The sequence below is a fragment of the Taeniopygia guttata genome, chromosome 3 (genome assembly GCF_048771995.1).
Source record: "Taeniopygia guttata chromosome 3, bTaeGut7.mat, whole genome shotgun sequence".
NCBI lineage: Eukaryota > Metazoa > Chordata > Aves > Passeriformes > Estrildidae > Taeniopygia > Taeniopygia guttata.
This window is the reverse complement of record NC_133027.1, coordinates 14,331,465-14,351,105: the sequence shown is the minus strand read 5'-3', so window position 1 is coordinate 14,351,105 and position 19,641 is coordinate 14,331,465. Positions and strand designations below refer to the sequence as shown.

The 19,641-nt window shown below is 35.7% G+C and overlaps 1 protein-coding gene across 1 annotated transcript in view; it reads right to left on the bottom strand.

Moving 5' to 3' along the window:
• The window catches only part of NBAS (NBAS subunit of NRZ tethering complex), a 157,507-nt gene that overhangs the window by 74,943 nt on the left and 62,923 nt on the right, over positions 1-19,641 (bottom strand). Inside the window, exons 33-40 of the mRNA XM_012572811.5 lie at positions 16,982-17,095; positions 16,078-16,235; positions 14,636-14,734; positions 8,077-8,244; positions 7,376-7,489; positions 7,026-7,149; positions 1,969-2,045; positions 1,347-1,484 (exon numbers count right to left, since the gene is read on the bottom strand). Coding sequence (XP_012428265.5) covers positions 1,347-1,484; positions 1,969-2,045; positions 7,026-7,149; positions 7,376-7,489; positions 8,077-8,244; positions 14,636-14,734; positions 16,078-16,235; positions 16,982-17,095 — 992 coding nt within the window. The remainder of the gene's footprint in view (positions 1-1,346; positions 1,485-1,968; positions 2,046-7,025; positions 7,150-7,375; positions 7,490-8,076; positions 8,245-14,635; positions 14,735-16,077; positions 16,236-16,981; positions 17,096-19,641) is intronic.

The window sequence follows — 19,641 nt, the reverse complement described above, 5'->3', positions numbered from 1 at the left end:
ATAGTCACATATAGTATTTTACCAAGATGGAACAAAAGATTAGCCAAAGATCACATCACAGTTAAGAGACAAACTGCATGGTGCCACTGATACGACTTTGCTTATTAAATCACAATGGGAGTACAGATAGTTCAATCTAACATCTCTGTCCTCATTCTTATAACTTGTCCTTTCCAAAGGCTTCTTAGATCTTCCTGTAAAATACAACTGTTTAAAAAAGCTAAAGTAAGAAAAAAAAAAAAAAACCACAAACTTTTTCATCAAAGTTGTCTTGCAGCAGGAAGATTGACAGGCTCAAAGAAAGTTTTTTAACAAACATTAATTAATTCAATCACAACCAATGTAATTTTCAAGCCCCACAGTTGTGGGCTACATTTTCCTTTAGCATCTAACCAGAAGAGAGTAAAATGAACATCTAAGCAGGAACATGAAAGGCTTCTTAATTACAGAATTGAATTGGGCAAATATCAAAACAGGCTTTCTGCTGTAAATCAGGAGGCATTCTTAACACAGAAAAAACCAATTCTCTAATGCCACAGTGGTGATTGCTTCCTTTTCAGAAAACTTGTGACCAGAAGTGTTCTTTTAGCTACAACTGAGAGACAGGCTGAATCCCAAGCACTCCAGAGAGTTTCTTCACAGGAGGAAAGAACTGGTGTAAATTCCAAGAGAGAGAGGCTCTCTTGGAGCAAACTAGAGTTTTTATGCAGGTACCTCAAGGCACATGCAATAATAAGGCAATCAGTGCCTTATTAAACTTCTGTATGTTACCTCTTCCATTAAGTATGGACTTCACCGTGAAACTGCTTTATCCACTGGCAATGCAGAATGGGCAAAGTAGTGCCATTCCAAAACCAACAACTTGTTAAAGGAAATAAAAAAATTCCTCAATGAATGAGGATGAATTTTCAAAGCACCATATGTAAACTGAAATACAATCCAACACACCCTAGGGGAGGCTACGGAAACTTTCTGAAAAGCACTGTTCTTGTTGAAATGAACATCACTTTTCCTGGGAAGTACTATATTGCCTTGCACACAGTACTGCAGGGTAACAGCATAAGCTATACTCATTAATGCTCAGTGGTTATAAGCTATTTTGACGACTGATAGTGCTGTTACATAAAAATGACACTTGATATTGCAATTCAAAAACTCTTCTACAAATTGTGAAGTACTTGTTTATTTACAGCACTGTAGAAGAATAATTATGCAGAACACAACAGGCTGCTCACAGTGTAAGTCAGATCAGCTCTGTGACAGGCTTAACTCGTGTACTGGCTTTTTAGAATAGCTTTTATGCTGAACATTAATGAATGTGGCTTTAAAAAGAAAAGAGTACTAACCCTGTAGAGAGGGTGGCATTTGTCCTTGAAACATGGTGCCAAACGAGCATAGATCTGCAGGCTATAGTAATAACTTGCCAGCTGGAGAGATAATGCAGAATGTAATTGCTTTTCAAAGCATTTGTTGGCATCTACCACCTAGAAGAAATAGAGAATTAATTTACATGAAAGAATTAGCAAGCATACAACATTAAGTGTACAAACTTTCTAAAAAGCTACTTGCTGTCATTTGGAAATAATCCTGGTTTTCTGGTACAGAAGTAAATCAGTAACCTCCACACATAAAGATAATTCTACATTATGGTGGTTTTTTTTCCCCTTGTGCAAATACCTAACCAAAACATTCTTCCAACTACACTATTGCTGCTTCTATACCACAAGGTTATTATCCACATTTCTAAGTTACATTAGACTTGTCAGTCTGGTGGACCAATTTCTATTTTAAGTAAGAAAATGTGTCTTTTCACTAGTGCCATGCTCAATGGACCATCAAATGGCATTTGTATTAAAATGAATTTGGATACTTAAGATTTTTAAATCTCAAGGAAATGAAATTTGCTAATGTAATTCTGCTATAAATAGTCTTTCCTGGCAAAAATATACAAAGTCCCAATCAACATACCTGTGGCAGTGCAAGTAGATAGGCAAGAGACAAGGCTGCATCCTTTGATAAAGCATCACTTGCCAGTTGTAGCAGAACTGCAACACAGAGGGAGCAGACACAAAGTTTGGATTACTGACCCACTTGGCCTTGAGAGCCAGCAAATGAAATGTTTTCAGGGCAACTATATTTCATTAGACACTAGCTTGAAGCACTCCAGACATACTCAATTAAACACTTATCAGTGCAATCCGGGAAGAGATAATATATAATTAAACTGCAGCACAGCTTTACCTTAACTTCCAGGCACAGTGTTTGATACATTAACCAAATAAGAATGAGATTATGCAGCAACAGATACTAAACAAAGCCACCTGTACTGATTTCCAAGAAGTAAATATTTTGCTTGTAAAATCAAGGGAGTAATGTAATGTTTTAAGGGTTCAAAGATACCAAGAAGAGGAATGGTACAAAATTTCTTCAAGCCTGAGCTCAAACTCCCTTATCACTAAACACAACAAATCATATTAAATACTTCTGCCCTAATTAAAAATAAAAACAAAATGCTGCAAAAGTATCATAAGAAGCATCACAACAAGGTTCTGCGACATACTGAAAACAAGTATCAGTACTACAGCAATTGAAATAAATTCATCAAAGGATAAGTATTCTGATTATAAACACATATGCTTCTGGTAAAACTGACACAAAAATCACTTGCATTTCCTACATTATGGATACCAAACTTGGGGGGAGGGGTTGTTTCCGTTGTTATAGATTACATTATTACTAATATTATTAATATTATTTCAATAGGAAGAAACCATCTTCCAGCAACTTAGCACTTTGTTTATTTCAAGGAAGTCTCAAACACCTGTTTGTTAATTCCCACATTACATAAACTCCTCTGAAGGGCATGCTGGTAAAAACCCGATTACTTTACACACACTCCCACAGTGAATTCTTTCTTCCAAAGAATGACTTATAAAAGGCTTGAATGACCAATTACAATTTTAAGATTATCATTAATTTGCCATCAGCCTGAAGTGGATTTACAGGCTGGCTCTCAGCCAGATACAAGCACTAAATTTCTATGTGACATCACCACAGAGGCTGCAACATAAGCCTGTCCAACAGCACCTATCCTTTACGCTTCAAATGGCTTTTACTGTGCTTCAGACAGCTTCTTGCTGCTAACAGATTGTTTCTGCTACACTCCAAATAACCTGTATGCTGTCCAAGGAAAGACAATAAGAACTCTAGAAATATCTAATAATAAAATCTGGATGAAAATTGCCAGCTCCTCTTCTGCTAACAAGCAGTTACTTCATGTATTCTTACACCCACCTCTAGTTAGACAGAAAAAAAAAAAAAAAAAAAAGGAAGGAGGAAGGAAGAGTTTCAGCTCTGCTCTCTTTCCCCTTTCTTTGGAGAATTAATGTTAGTGATACCTCCTGAATACACAATACATTATAGACTCTCTTCCAACTTAACATCCCCAACATGCGAACTGACACACTTGCAAGAAACTGTTCTTCACCATTAGGATAGCAATAATTACAGAGAACACAGACCAATACAGGGCTAGAAAACAATATGATTTTCTTCACCCTTTTCCATGAAGTGTGACATAATAGCATCCCAACTGCCAGAAGGTATGTAAGAAGAAAGAACTGCCTCTACTGTCATACCTTCCAAGAAAAAAAATTATTTTGACCTGATCCAGTAAATTTTCTGCATGCTCGTGTGTTCATAAAAGGTTTTCATGTATCCATACTTAGATGTGCACTTTACATACACACAAATAGGTGTGTGCAAAAATAATTTCATACAGCTTTCTGTCTTGAAGTGAAGCCCCACAAGAATCCTCTGCAGTCTAACAGGGTTGAGTTCAAATCACAGCCTCCAGACATTAGAAGGATGCCATTCTGTCCTGTCATGTATCTTCACAAAATTTACAGGAACTTAATGTCATTTCAGACCACTGCCAGATCTGGAATTTGCCAAAGGGATTAGACATTACAGGGTTGGCAAATCAGGGAAGGCAGGCAGTGACAAGCAAAATGCCAATGCTGCTGTCCCCACAAGCACAACTTTCTCAGAGAAACACAAAAATATTTTGATTTTATAAATATTTTTGTTTCCTGTGCAAGTCTTTATGCCACAGCCTGTTTGAGAGGCTAACTATTGAAAAAATGGTTTATTTGTGAAAATTGGAAGTTTCAACTCACTTTCAATGGATTTTCCCCTGAAAAAAATGCAAAACCGGCTTTGAGTCTTCAATTGTTCATTTAGCCAATGATAAAATCTCAATAGACTTAGAAGCATATACTGCAGTTAAACAGACATATCTACAACTAACCACAAAATTATGGGGAACATTAAGGTATAATTTGCTCTAAAAACCCTGAGGATTAATAGGTATGACTAATTGTCTTGGGTTTACTCTGAGTTTAGTGCCTAGTCTGGTTAGAAGGACATACAGCCATCTTTCAAATTTCATCTTCAACCTCCTGATCAATCCCTAAGACCTACAGAGAAAGAAAACCCCAATCAAACAGAGATGCACAACATGGCCTCAGCCACACCAAGTCTGGGTGCACTATCAGCCCACAGCTAAGGAATGAGTGCTTTGCAGGACCCAGGGAGATGAAGAGTCACCACTTCCCTTGAAAATACTCAGTTTACCACCTACAGCCAGATAGCAAGGACAAGAAAAGTCAAGGCCCAAGGCTTGTAACACTACCAAATCCATAAAAGCAGCAAAATATCTTGAGTTTTATTACAGAGGTTTTCAAGGCCAGATGGAAGGGGCTCTCAGTAACCTGGTCTAGTGGAAGGCATCCCTGTCCATGGCAAGGGGTTGAAATGAGATGATTTTTAAGATTCCTTACAACCATTCTACAATTCTATGATGTTGCACACTGTCTGTGGGGAAGGTGCTTAGCCGGGCTCTCACTCTGCACATGGCACTGTTACAGTAAACAAAGTCTGATGGATACTCCAGTCTCTCCTAAGACAAAGTGCCAAGTACAATGAAGACTTCTTTGCTAAACTGCATCTGCCTCCAGGTTCTTCAGTTCTTTTGATGGAGTTGAAACCTGCTGCTGTAGCTGTCCTAGAAGACAGCTAGAAGCAAACAGCTGGGATTCAAACTTGTCAGCAAAATCAACTGTAATCTGCTATGCTTGCAGTTACTAGACCAGTGCAGTAGCTGATACCTCATATCAGCATTAGAGTTTTGTATGGCAAAATCCTCCCAAAAATGTACAGAAAGCCTGAAAATGATAAAAATGCAGAATAACAAGAGGGATTCATATCTGTGTGATTCCTTAAACTTCAGCCGTGTGCTATCAATATATATATGTTCAATCTGCACAATCCTGAACGTGTTAACTCATCATAAAGAATTCCATGAGAATTGACAAAGCAAAGCAAAGCTTTAAGGGGGAAGAGGTGGGATCCAATACCATTAACACAGGGCTAAACACACCACAAATAGTAAATTATGAATCCAATTATTTAGAGAAAGCTATGTTACACTAATGCTTAAGAACAGTTTACTGACTACCAAAAGGTTTAATACACAGAAGGACTGAGGAGTCAGGAATAAACACAGCCCATTTTTCCAGAGGAAAATACAGAATTCTCTTTCAGAGCACAGCTGGAGAGACTCTTAAGTGAAACTGACTATAGAATAAAAGCAGTGGAAGAGAAGTATTAAATGGCAAAAATTTTATTCTACACACTTAAGAGAAAAGAGACAGATGCTCAAAAACTGAAGCTAGAATCTAAAATTTCTTTTCTTCAAGAAAAAGTCCCCAACATTGAAATTTCTATCTCAAAAGCAGCCACTGAATTGTAAACAATCAGTTCCAATCACCCAAGTTCAAGCAGGAACTATTATCACAGATCTGCCAAGTAAATAATTTTCCCTAAGGAAGCAATAAATACTTTTTAATCCTTGCCCCCCACCCCCCCCCCCCCCTTTAAGACACAGGAATCAAAGCTAAAGGCCTATGGGCATTCAGCATGCAACAAATGAGATTTTAAGTACTGATTTTAGAGGATTTTTTTGCATTAAGAGAGTATGTAAAGAACAAAGCATGCACACACCCACTTTATACAAGCTGTTGCTAACCATTTCTGGTTCACGCCGTTGTTACACAGAACTACAAAGGTTATCTGTACAAACACCACATATCTCAAACTACTGAATCATATACTTGTAAGACAAATATGCTGGTTTTCATGAAACAGTTTGAGTAATGTGTAGCTTATGAAGAAAGACTGTCTTGAAACTTCTCATATAGCAAGTAATTTAATATTCTCATTTTTCATGACAGAATTTACCACAAGCCAAGTATAATACATATATAATCCTTCAAAAGACACTAACAGCATGTAATATTTAAACAGTTAATTTCTTACACCAGCAGAAGACATTAAAAAAAAAAAAGAAAAAAAAGAAAAACAACCACAGGTGTTTTTTTGTTGTTTATCTTTTTTTGAAAAAGTGAAATTGTTAAATATAAAATTATTAAATATAACCTATAATGTATAGACATTTCAGAAGGAGACAAAAAGTTCTGATGATTCCAGAAGCTGTAGTTAAGCATTAATTGGGAAATAAAATACTACAATGAACCTGCAGTACTGAAACCTGGATAAACCGTGGCACAGAATCTGAGCAACTGAATATGCAGGCATACAGAGAAGTAACTTACACTGTCTTGCAAATTCCCATTACCTGTACATGGTAATATTCAGGAAACCTTCAACAATTCCTCCTATCGTTGCCAACCCCCAAATAACACTTTGTTGTTATTTAAAGAGAATTTTCATTTTTCTAGTCTTTGCCGAGCAACTCCTCTTAAAGTCATCAATTCCCTTGAAAACTCTGTAGCTACTTCTGACAAGACTTCTTACCAACAAGAGCCATTGAACCAGATCACAATTCATGCAAAACACGCAGACAATACTTCAGATCGTTCTGTGCAATTCTCCACAATTAAACCCACACACAGATACTTCTGTATTTACTATATATGGAGTGCATATATACCATGTGTCCATACCTTCTGTAGTTGGAAGTAGGTCTTTTCCTTCACTCTTTGTTTCTGCAAGTTTCCCTGTTCTCAGCAACACTTCTGCAAAGCTTTCCAAAGAATTGTTCTGGTATGTTCCATAGCTGACTTCAGACTGGAAGTAAAAAGACAACTGACACATGTACTCTACACCTGCATTTTTATTTGGATCACTTGCATGCACCTCAGTTCCTCTATTTGCTTTCCTTTGTTTAATTCTGTTTTTTTTTTCCCCTACTATGGCATAGAATTTCAAGTCACACATATAATCAAAAACTCTGCATTTTCAATTGATATAAGAGCTCAACAAAAAACTGCAGACTTCTGTAACCGTAACTTACTTCTGCAACATATGGATCATCAATTAGAGACTCATAAAATGGATGACAGCCTTGTTTTTCCACAGTAGCATTTTCTCCAGACCCACTTTTTAATACATCTACAAATTCTTGGCCCTGGAAGAAAAAGTATAGTTGAGCCTAATTGTAAAAAAGCTCATAAAAATGCTGTAAACAATATGCAGAAGGGAAACAACTGTAAATGAAAAGATCATTGAATTTACTGGGGAGCAACAAAGGAGTAATCTTACATAAACCAGTTCTGAATGAAGTCCAGTATTCTTTAAAAAGGAAAGAGAATCGTGTTCAAAAGTAGTATCACAGAAAATAGTGGCACAAACATTATAGAAAAGTCACTGAAATAGAGAAAGTAGAAACAAGAAACTGCAAAGGAACAGCTTTGAATACAAGATGACAGTATTTAAAGAGTGGGCTTTACTGTGCTTTGTTCCCCAAAATTTTAAAGTTCTGCCAAATTTCAATTAGGCCTTCTTACACTATGCCAAGAAAACCGGAGAAAACAGACTAGAAAACAGCTTTAGATACCTTTCTTCACTGGAATTTCCTTGCAAACAGTCCCGTGATGTCTGTAGTTTGTTTACTGATTTGAGGGTTCAGTTATCAGGTCCTACACAGGAGCTGAGTTTTTATACTAATGTATCACAATTGTGTAAACATCTGGGGACACATCATCAATCCCTTACGTGTAATGGTCGCAGATAAGTTAAGGATCTCTTCCACCACTGCCCATCACTGACAGCATGCAGCATGGCCTTGGTAGTCAGAGTTGTGTTGGACAACACCTTCATGGTTTTGGACGTCGTCCAGTACAACAAATCAGCAGACTGGCCAGAGGAGACGCTGGTTTCATCCTGTGACATATCCAACACACAATGCAGGGGTTAGACTCCTGCTACAATTAAATTAGTGACCTAAAGCCAAACAAAGGCATTAGAGTTCAGGCACACGACATAAATAACACATTTGAATGATTATTAATTCAGGCAGCAGCTGCCAAAAATAAACAAAAGACAAACTAGAAGTGATTTAGGAGTTTCACTGTGAAGTAAGCAGTGCGATCAGCAGAACATTTGGCCCCTTACTCAGTTACGAGAGCATAACAGTCAGCACTGGTTTTAATTCCAAAGTTTATAATGACAATGTTCTACATAAATGTTGAATGTTTTCACTAAAATAATGACCTCTCTACAAACATGAGGATCGACTATACTAAAGTTAATCTTCAGTAATTCAAGAAAGCTGATACTAGAGAAAATCTTATATTTTTACAGAGATAGCATTAAGTTGAATTCCCAGTAGGGGAAATGGTAGAGATGAAAATACACATCTCTAGACCAAGTGATCAAGTATCATCAAGTTTTGAAATTCTGCAGCTGGCACACAAAATACTGAAAAAGCAGCCAGCCTAAAAGACTACAAGTATCCCAGCCTTTTTTCAATCAAAAACTGCTTCTGCAATACATGCACATACACCTTCACTTAGGATGAACTCACACTCTATGAAAGCAGAGACATGTTCCACAAACGGAGCTCTCTATACCAGCTCTTCCTATGTAAAGCATTTAAATAATACCCAGAACATGTTGTCTGACCTGTGTTATTCCAGTTCTCAATGGGTTGTGTTACTTGCATGCTTTACAGTGTGTGTACATTATTCATAAACATATAATTAGCACACTAAGGTAAACACACTGTTTTCACAACAAAACCCAAACATTTTCCTCCATATAGCAAACTTTAACAGCCATATGTTTATCCCTAACAATGCTATCATTAATTTCCCCATACAGTAAATTATATTGAAACAGAAAAATTTACCTGTATAACTGCATGGGAAGTATTAGTTTACAACTTACTAATTCATGACAAAACCTCAAACATGAGAGCCAAAGGATGCCAAGTTATGCTGAAGAGAAATACATCCCACTGTAACCTCAGAAGAAAAACGTATCAGCTTCAATAAGGTAGAATTTCATGTAGAAAACCTTATTTTTAGTACCTTTTACAATGTACTTTTACTTTTATTTGTACAGTAAATTATTGCCTCAAGCTGACCATTGAAGTTGCAGGTTCATCTTAAGTCCTTCAGCATTTGTTTTAATCTTTTCTGAAATCATATTGTGCATTTCACATATGCACCACTAATGAATCAACTGTCTAAACTGGGAATTTCAACTTGTTTCACCAAATTAAGAAAGTGCATGCGAAATACAACCTGTCAGAATTTTTGCTGCTCTGAAAAATTAAACCCAACTGAAAATCCTGTGTCTGGTGGCCTGGGAGGAGAAGTTCTTGTTCATGTGCTTTTTAAATAAACCATTTTAAGTACTTAGTAAGACAACTTCTTGTAATTTAAATGTTACATACAGAATAATAATTCCTCTCTGCCACCATTTTCAAGTAGATGCCATGACACACCTAATTGATTTTTCATGGAGGAAAAATAAACCAAAACTAAAACAGAATGAGAAAAAAATCATCCCACCCAAGTTGTCAGCTGCATTTGAGCAAAGTGCTTTTCTTTAAATCAGCCTCTCCCCACAGTATGAAAAGTAATCGGCTAACTTGTATGCAGGTGTTAATGCTTATGGCACTACTGATATCAGATAAACGCTACTGATTGTTGTTTAAAAATAATTTCACTCTTACAAGTAATTACAGTTTTTTCAGCAAAAATAGAAATTCTGTTTTCTGGGAAGCCATTTTACTCTGTACCTGGAGCAGCAACACTTACAGGTTACAACTCTTGCTATCTCAAATCAATCTCACAAAAGAAGTTATTTCTTAAATAAGAGTGGAGATCTCATCTCGAAAACCAACTTTAATTGTATAATTTAATTGTATCTCTAGGGAGAAGCTATATTTTGGGGGTTCTGAGAGGTGTTTGAGAGAAATTATTTTCTTCTATTAATTATTCCTGACATCCTTTATAAAGTAAGCACTTCTGATTAAAATCAAAATAATAATGGCAACAACTTATTAAATAGCAGCCAAATTAGCAGATTGAAAATCTGCTTGAATCTAAATGGTATAAAAAAAGACGACCAATAAATCAAGTTACTCTAAAATAACAGCTAAAATACTTATATAAATATATACAGCATATGTTTATATTTATACACACCCTTGCTCCTACATACACTTACATAATTCCAAACAGTCTAATGGGAGGACAAATAACAAAGCCAACTTTTTGAGACAAGCCATACAAGAGACAGTAATAAATTAGAACAACAGCAGCATGGGTTTTATGATTGGTTTTGGTCTTTAATGACAATTAGTCAAGGTGCAAGGATTAAAACCTGCAAAAACCATACACTGCACATACACTTTGTATGCTAAGAATCATTTTATGTCAAGACTATGAAGGAAAAGAGGTAGAACAGAGTCTGTTCAAAATCAGAGCATCACACATTAGGTCTTCCTTTTCCTTTTTTGTTAGTTCCATTGCCAAACAGGAATTTTAAATAGTCTCTTTTAAATAAGTATTAATGTAGAACCTACATGTACTTTTTTTGTGCCTTGGAGGGTTTTATATCAGGGATTTTTAGGGTTTTTTTCAATGTTTGTTACAGCTGTGAACCACTCAAAGTGAAAACTCCAGTCCTGCAATGATAAACCAGACTCTAAATGAGAGATTATGGAAAAGATTCAGCTCAAGATGACAACACTAATATTCGAGAGTCACTGAATGTCCAGGGTCATCACTGGAACAAAAGAAGTAACCCAGCCTTAAGCAGACACAATGCATTTGATTCAGCTGCTGAAACACATCCTTTGATGACTGCCTGAGACACACAGCAGTAATGAAGACAGCTGCTTAACACCTGCAGATCTGACAGAGACATTTTGGAGCAGCAGCTAAAGGACAAGAGCATAACTGATCATGACTCTCCAATAATTTCTAACCAGCTGTGATAACAATGTGTGACCTACCAATTTAATGTAAACAAATGTTCTAAGAAATCCTGTCTTTTCCCAGATACAGTGCTTGGGAAAACTGGAAAAGTAAAGACACTAATGCTCTGTTAATCAGAAATTTTCTTTTCTTTAAGAAGCCTTTAAGAAAATCATTCTTATAATCTGAACATATGTTCAAATTATAAGAAAATCATTCTTATATTTTGAACATATTCATTTCTCCTCTAGAAAATACATCTACTTTTCCGTCAAGAGTTAATTTCCAAAAAATCTTAAACTTAATTTCTCTTGGGTAATGTGCCACGTAACTAATTACACTTCCATATTTGGATATGTAGAAAATAATTATTTCTAACACATGTAAACATAATTTAAGTATTATGCAGATTCAATAAATTCAGAGCTGACTTACAAGGCAACTGATTAATATTGTTTTGTGCTTATACACAACACAGCATTTCATATCTAAGCACTTTATTTGAATTTAATAATTTTACCATAAATATTCTGAAAGGCTTTTAACTTAATCTTCTCACCAAGATATTTTTGTTGAGAAACACAAGATTAGTTTTTTAGGCATTTATAGCACACACAAGTAAAAAGGATGATGAAGTAAGAAGGATGAGGATTGCTGAAACTTAACATTTTGCTTAAAAACAATATGGTACATTGAAATCATCATAGCTTCCACAGCATAACTTCTCATGTGGATTCCATGAGTTCAAACAACAGTGACAAGCTGACACAAAGCTTGTGCAAATGCATTAGCTCCTACAGAATAATGATGTGCAGCTTTAACACAGCATTCATTAATTTCTTTAGAGTAGGACCACCAAAAACTTGGAGAAAAGTTATGCTGAAGTCAATATGACAGGAATATTAAACTAACCATTTCTAAGCAGTCTATGATACACATAGCCAGCTCCTATGAAGATCTCTGCAAGTTTTAGGGGAAATAAATTGGAGGAAAAATTGAATGAAAATGAAATTATTTCAGAAATTACTCAGGAAGAGTTCACCAAGAAAAAGCTGATGAAAAAGTATGACCAACTGGTGATACTGGTTGATATACAGGAAGAAATGGTAGTGGAGACTAATAATTCAATGCTAGACAAAAGTAAGAAGGATAGAAATAGTCACTAAAGGTTTGAAAAGCCAAAGTGATATACTTACAGATAGGTATTTTGAATGCAATAGAAAAAGGGATGCCCAAACACATGTATGCCAGACCTTAATCAAGTCAAGATAGGAAACACTTAGAGCACCAATTTGACAAGGCAGCAGTAAGTGAGAAAAAACATTTGTCAATACTCTGCAATAAGGATTCTGTAAGTTAATCAGAACATAAGTGAAAATGAAAGCAATACATGAAAAGGGAAAAAATCTTCAAATTTGTTTTGTTTTTCTTTAAAGAAACTAAAATTCTGTGTGAGACAATGAAGATGAAGCACAGGGAATTAGATGAAGTGTGACTACAAGGACTGCAGTTATGGGATTCAGTAGAGTCAGAAAAACTGAGTTATTGAACATATTGCTTTTCTAACACTGCAGATGTTTGTAACAAAGGAGAAGTTATATAGTGAGTAAATTTTTGGCTATGTATCCTCCTGTGTCATTCCAAGAAATGAAAAAAACTACAAATCCCTATTAAGTCAACTGGGAGATAACAAAAGGACAGAATTAGCAAATATACAGAACTTCATTTCCTAGTGTAACAGTCTGAAAAGCGACATGCCAAGGAGCCTTATTAAAGGAAAAGAAAATACACCTCAGTGCACCAACACACAAACTTGCCAGGTCAATTGTCTACCTACTTTGAATTCTAAAGAGACAATCAACCACAGCTAACCACAGGGGTGGGGAAATGAAAGCTATATTGGAGAAATTTTTGAATGTCAATTCTCCAGCATAATGAAAATTGCTTCCAATATGCAAACTAAAATGTTAGTGAAGTTAATTAGTGAGTTTACTCAACTCTGATAAAGCTTTGAATAAATTTCTGAATCATTTATATGCATGTCTAATTGTTATGCCACAATATAGTACAACAGCACATGAAAGGTGATGCATGACAAATTTTTATAGATATTAAAATACTGTAAATGTATGCATCCACACCCATATCAATTTTATTAACATCTACTTATTCAGCTCCCACTCAAAAAGATGCATCTGGATTTCCAGAAAATAAAATGCATTTGTGCCAGTGAAACAGACCTGTTCTTCATCTTGATGATTCTGGCAGACACAAAATGTTTGGCCCTCTTCCTCTGAATACTGTTTATAGTGCTATTTTACTTTCCTGCCATTTATTTTATATATATGCAAATACATACATCTACATGCATGTCTACATAGGCATGTACATACATACATATACATGCACATCTGCATTTATACACACATATACACATGACCGTACATAAAAACCATACAAAAATATGGACATATACTCCAAGGAGGCTGGAACTCTCATAATTTCTCAAAAAGCCACCCTATGCAACATGAACCTTCTCTTTCTTTCTTTCCTTCCCTCTTTCACCACCCCCTTTTAATCTCTTCTTTCTTGTATTTCTTTAAGGCTTTTGATCCCCTAGATTTATTTATCACTCATCTATTTCATTAAACAAAACACAGAGAAAATAATAAATTAAATATAGAATTTTCCACTTCCAAGAGTGTGAAAAGAATGCCTGTTTTATAACTAGATAAATAATTATATCTTCTTTAAAGAGAGAAAAGTACTTACAATTGTACATATACGGACATAAAATAAAAGACATAAAAGCAGAAAGAATAGACAACTTGTTTCCTGTTGTCCTGCCTGTGGAACACTTCATGTTCCTTCTGATCTTACACATAAAAATAATTTCACATGCAATGTATGAACATTATAAAGTAACAAGTGATAAACTTTATGATGCACAGAACTAAGTGGAAAAATAAGCTTAATTAAAAATATTTTTTGTTAAATATGTCTTTCAGGTTTAAAATTGTTTTGTAATTGGGACAGATTTAAAAAAACAAAACTAAACCAATATAAATGTCTATTTTAATGTAAGTTTTTTTTCATTTTTCCTGTCTCTGGGTTTATGTTTTTTCCAATGGTGCTAAGACTGTAGGAAGAAGCAACTAAAAATCAGAACAAAGTATAAATACACAAGCAAAACCTTGAAGTTAATCTAACAGAAAGTTCTATATGTCTGATGTTGCTCGTTCTATCTAGTAAGCGGACAGAGGTCGCTAAAAACTCAAATTCTGTTCTTCAGAATAATGTAGAACAAAGTCATTATTACCTTTAAAATTCACATTAAAACTTACCTCTGTATCCTTACTGATCAACAAAGAAGGCCCAGAGATACTTGAATTCTCACCTCCCTCAGAAGGAAGAAACTGGTAATTCACAGCCTGATAAAGAATCTATAAACATGAAATAAATATTATCTTTTGCCAGTCAAATAAGCCAATGAAAGAATTATGACTGATTTCAGAGGAAATCCAAGAAACTGATGTAAAGACTTCCATAATAGAAAAGGGGGCAGGAGAAGACACAAAGAAGAAAACACAGCATCCCTGACATTCTCTCACTGTTGGAGTTGCTAGAGAAAATGACCTTCTCTTCTCTGTGAATTTTGTGCAATATCTTTCCCACAATCTAAGATTTTTTTTTTAACTTTATGTACCGTGCTGTACAATGTAAAGTAAAAAAATGTCATGAAAACATCCATTATCTGAACTGAGACTCTGAGGCACTGGGCAACTCCACAAAGACAAGCGTTTCACAGAACAGCGGCTTTGTGAGCAGAAGTTCTTCACAGAACTTCCGCCCTCACACGTTGCTTGTATTCCCACAGACACTTCTATTCAGGGGATTTTTTTAAGGAAAAGGTAACTGCCTTGCAACTGCCTTAATCAGGCTGCACATGTACTGTAGCTATGACACCCTTCTCCCCCATTCTTACATTCTGTGTCCAAAGACCTCTAAGATGTTTCTATTACACAATTGTAAATCTACGAACACTGTGAACTCTTAGACAACTAAGACAATTATGAACTCAAACAAGTCATAGTATGTAGGCCAAGCCACAATTACAGCGAACAGAAATTTAACATTTTGACAACCTAAATTAATGCCCTTCAATTTCAAATAAAACTTCTGCTATGTCACCTTGACATAAGTTGTATTTAAATGCCACAATTACATGTTCTTACATATATACTGCAATCAGCTCAACACCTAACATGTGATTCTATCAAGTCAGTCATTGCAGAGTTAATAAAGATTGCTCAGACACAAAGCCTCTTGTAATTGTTAAAACCATTACATCATTGAAATCTGTGAGAAAATAATTTCATTGCATATTTGGTAAAGATCACAAAAATCATAGAATAAATCCTTAGTATACATTTATGTGGGCATTTAATGAAGTTGCCTTACAAAGTATAAATACCTCAAAAATATTTTAAAATTTCATCAATTGCATTTTTAAATAAAATGCTTAAATCAGGCAATCAATAAAGGAATTAAAAGTACTAAAGAAAACACAACTGCACTTCCACTTCAGAAACCAATTCATCACGCAAAACTGCTTAGAAATAGACCTCATTTGCTGAATAGAATGGTGAAATTAGAAGAGTATAGCAAAAAAAAAATAAACATACTGGAGGGTAGAACTTATGGGAACAAACTTGAAAATGAGCCCAAGTCCCCTTTACTTTGGGAGGCACTGAACTTTGATGAAAGAAGCCACAGAAACAGGTACCTGGGTTTGCAATGAGCTGCTCACTGCCAGCAGTGCCTCTATGGCGCAGGGGGGACAGTGTGTCAGAGCAAAGGCCATGAGCTCCTGGCGCATCCCCAGGTCCTGGTAGCCTTCTGACTGCCCCAGCTGACTGCACACTTCCCAGCTTTTAGAATAGCCTACAAGGGAACACAATCACACTTCCTGTCACAGGTGAGAGGAGGATACCCAATTCTTATTGGATGAGATAAAGAAGGGCATGTGGTATTTGTGTCAAGGCTTAACATCCCTGAAAAAGTAACCATAAAGGCTCCATAAAACAGAGATGTAGCTCAACTTTAGACTGACCAAATACATAAAAGACTAATTTTTTATCATATTGTAGATAAAAGTAAAACAGGCATCTGTAAGCTTACATCCTATATTTTTACATATTACAATAAGAAAACCATCATTCATTTCAGTGCATGATACTGAACACCTTACTGGAGTGGCTGTATTCCATTTACCTCCACTCATACTGTCATATACACAAATCATATAAACAGCAAAAATATATAACTATCTTAAGAGTCTTGATAGAAAGGCAGACTTCTGAAACACTCGCACTTTCCTGCTAGCTGTAGTCACAAGGTTTTACCTATCCGAGAGGGCTACAGTGTGGAAAGAAATAGAAATTGTGGTTCCCAGAGGCATGCAGAAAAGCTCCCTGAGGTTACTATCCAGTAGTTCAGTACACACTTATTCCATGCAGTATTTGCTGTTTGTGTCTCTATTCAATGCCAGTGCACTTCCACTAACAAGATCTAAGTGCTATTTTAATGAAATGGAATAATCTGAAGTACCACACCTCACAATAAGACCAAAGTCAGAACTCAGATTTCCACCTCCATCACCTCATGTATTCATTATTTATTCACTTCACCTGTGGCCATGAGCTCCTGGCAATGCATACTAGCTGCTTTGTAGTCCTGGAAACTGAGAGCCTGTTCCACTAAAAGGATTAAAACTTGACCTTTTCTCTCCATCTGATCGTCTCCTGTAAGAAAAAAAATGAAACTTTTTATTAGTTAATTGGAATTAATGGTCAACTTAAGCTTGACACTTTATTTCTTAATAATTAACTATATACCACAACATGAAAAGCCCCACTTGAAACTGAAACGAAAATAATATTATCTGCATTTTCCTGAAGGAAACAATAAAAGGAGTTAGTATTTTAAAAAAACACTGTCATCATAGCTTGCAAAAAAACCCAAACTAAAGGCATATTATGTCAAGGTTAAAGAAAAGAAGGTTTTGAAAACTGTATTTATGTGTTGGCCGAAGAATCAAAACTGATATTTAAGCTAAGTGACATATAAATCAAAATCCTGTCACTGAAAAAAATAAAGTCTATGTACTGTAATAGAATAAATGTTTGTTTTCTTATAATATACAAAGACCCATTTTAAACTGCCACTTGATGGCTCCAAATAATGCACAAGATGCAGAAAATGTAAGGATCTAAAAATCCGTAACCTCATAAATTGAGTGAGTAGAACTGAAACTAATTTTTCCATACCATACATCCATCTCAGTCACCAGACCTTCCGGACAATGTGTCTTCCACTAGTTATGAATCTAAAATTACACTTCAGATACTATTGAAGCCTTCTGACTAAAGTTTCATCAAGAATCTTTGTAGAAAAACATTCTGACCTCAATTTTAATACATCAGCATTCGCAGATGAAAATCTAATGAGACAGCTCTTCTCCATCTCAAAGCCACTTATAGTCAATACAAATAACATTTATACCTGTCACCCTTCACTAGTCATCTATACTTTTTAAAGCTTTTTTCAATTTAGAGTGAACAATTTGCTGGCATTAGTTTGTCCAGTCTTGTGCTCAAAACACTACGTATGTCCATGCACTCTATGAGAAGGTAACATAACATACACAGGAAAAATAAACCACTAATTTAGGAAAGAATTTTTTAGAATAAAAACAAGCAGATTTTTTTAAATGCAAGCTTCTTGCTCATGCTTCTCCTCTATTATTAAAAGCAATTTTATGCAGTCAGTGTTGTTACAATAATTTGAAAAGGGCACTGGTTTTATGAAACTGTATTACTACAACTTGTGAAATGCAAATATTTCAGAAGGTTAAATCAGATCCAGTTTTGAAAACCATTCAAAGAGTACATGTTCTTAAATTGCATAGCTGTTATTTTTAGCTCCACTTTGCAGATTCATCACCACAGACAAAGCAAATTTCTTTTTAAAGCTTTCTCAAAAGGAAAGCTGTAGCAGTTGCGCTACAATGACATTCAGGCAAGTGAAGTTACCCTAATTACTGAACTCAATCAAGGCTCCCCTAATCCCTGCACATCATGACTAACTCAGTTGGGAGAACAGGTTAGCTTCCCATCATTTTATCTTCCAGCCTCCTGCTCAATATACTGCCAGCACTCAATGCTGTAAATTAATCACATTCAAGGCTCTCCTGTTGCAAAATTATGCCCTCTGGAACCTGGGAACCTCTCATTCAGGCAAAAGCAATTACAGATGACAAAGAGGTGTTTCTAGCCTCACAAGCTAAATGTGAACTGTCATTTCTCTAAGTGAGGGACACGTACTTGCCACTCACCTCCTGATGCCCGCTTCACCCTGACAGCTTGACTTCCTACAGAGAGATCTGACTAAGTAGCAGACACAAAGGAAAGTCAAGAGAAACGATCAAACTATTACCCCTCAGATTTCAGGCTAAATAATCACTGCTATTTATGCCCACTTAAAAATTAGTGGGACTGAAAGAAAGAAAGGAAGAACATTTGGACCAAGGAATGATTTCTTTAACTGTGCTTGAGCAGCTGTATGGTAAGTCCCTCATCCCTGACGTTTCAGCCAAGGACCTCTGGTGCAGGAGGATATATCTCTGCATGTTTTACAAAAGCACAAGTGTAAAAATAAAAGGATAACTCACTGACGCTTCCATTTGCTTGGCACTCACTGTTACGGCAGAGAACAACCACGGGCTCCAGTGTTACTCAGTGAATCCCTGAGTGAAGCCCTTTTCCACACACCTTTCATTAACCATGCAGTGGCTGATAATGCTCACTGCTGCAGTTTAATTGTCGTCTTCTATTCAGACATAGAAAAACTCACTGCTTCAGCTTTGTAACACATCATTTGATGGCATTTTAATAATAAAGTCTCATGAAAGGAAAAGTTTCAAATTCTAAATTGTCTCCCTTGCCATTTTGACAGCTATCCATGACTAAAACCAAGATAGTAATGACAAAATTTTTCAAATGGTGACCTAATTATATTACATAGTAATTCTGCTTCAAGCCTTAATGATAACACCTGACATACAGACTCAAATCAAATTCAGAAACTGGAAAGTAGAAGGGGATAACTTAATGATTGTGAGGTTATAAAAAAATAACAGGAGAAAAAAACATGAAAGCTCAGAAATAATAGATTTTTTTTTCTTGAGAAATACAGGATATTCAAATACTTTTAAAAAGCTTGGATTCAATCTGGATTATATAAGGAAAAAAAGCTTATTGAAATACCCTGGGTAAGATATAAGCTATTT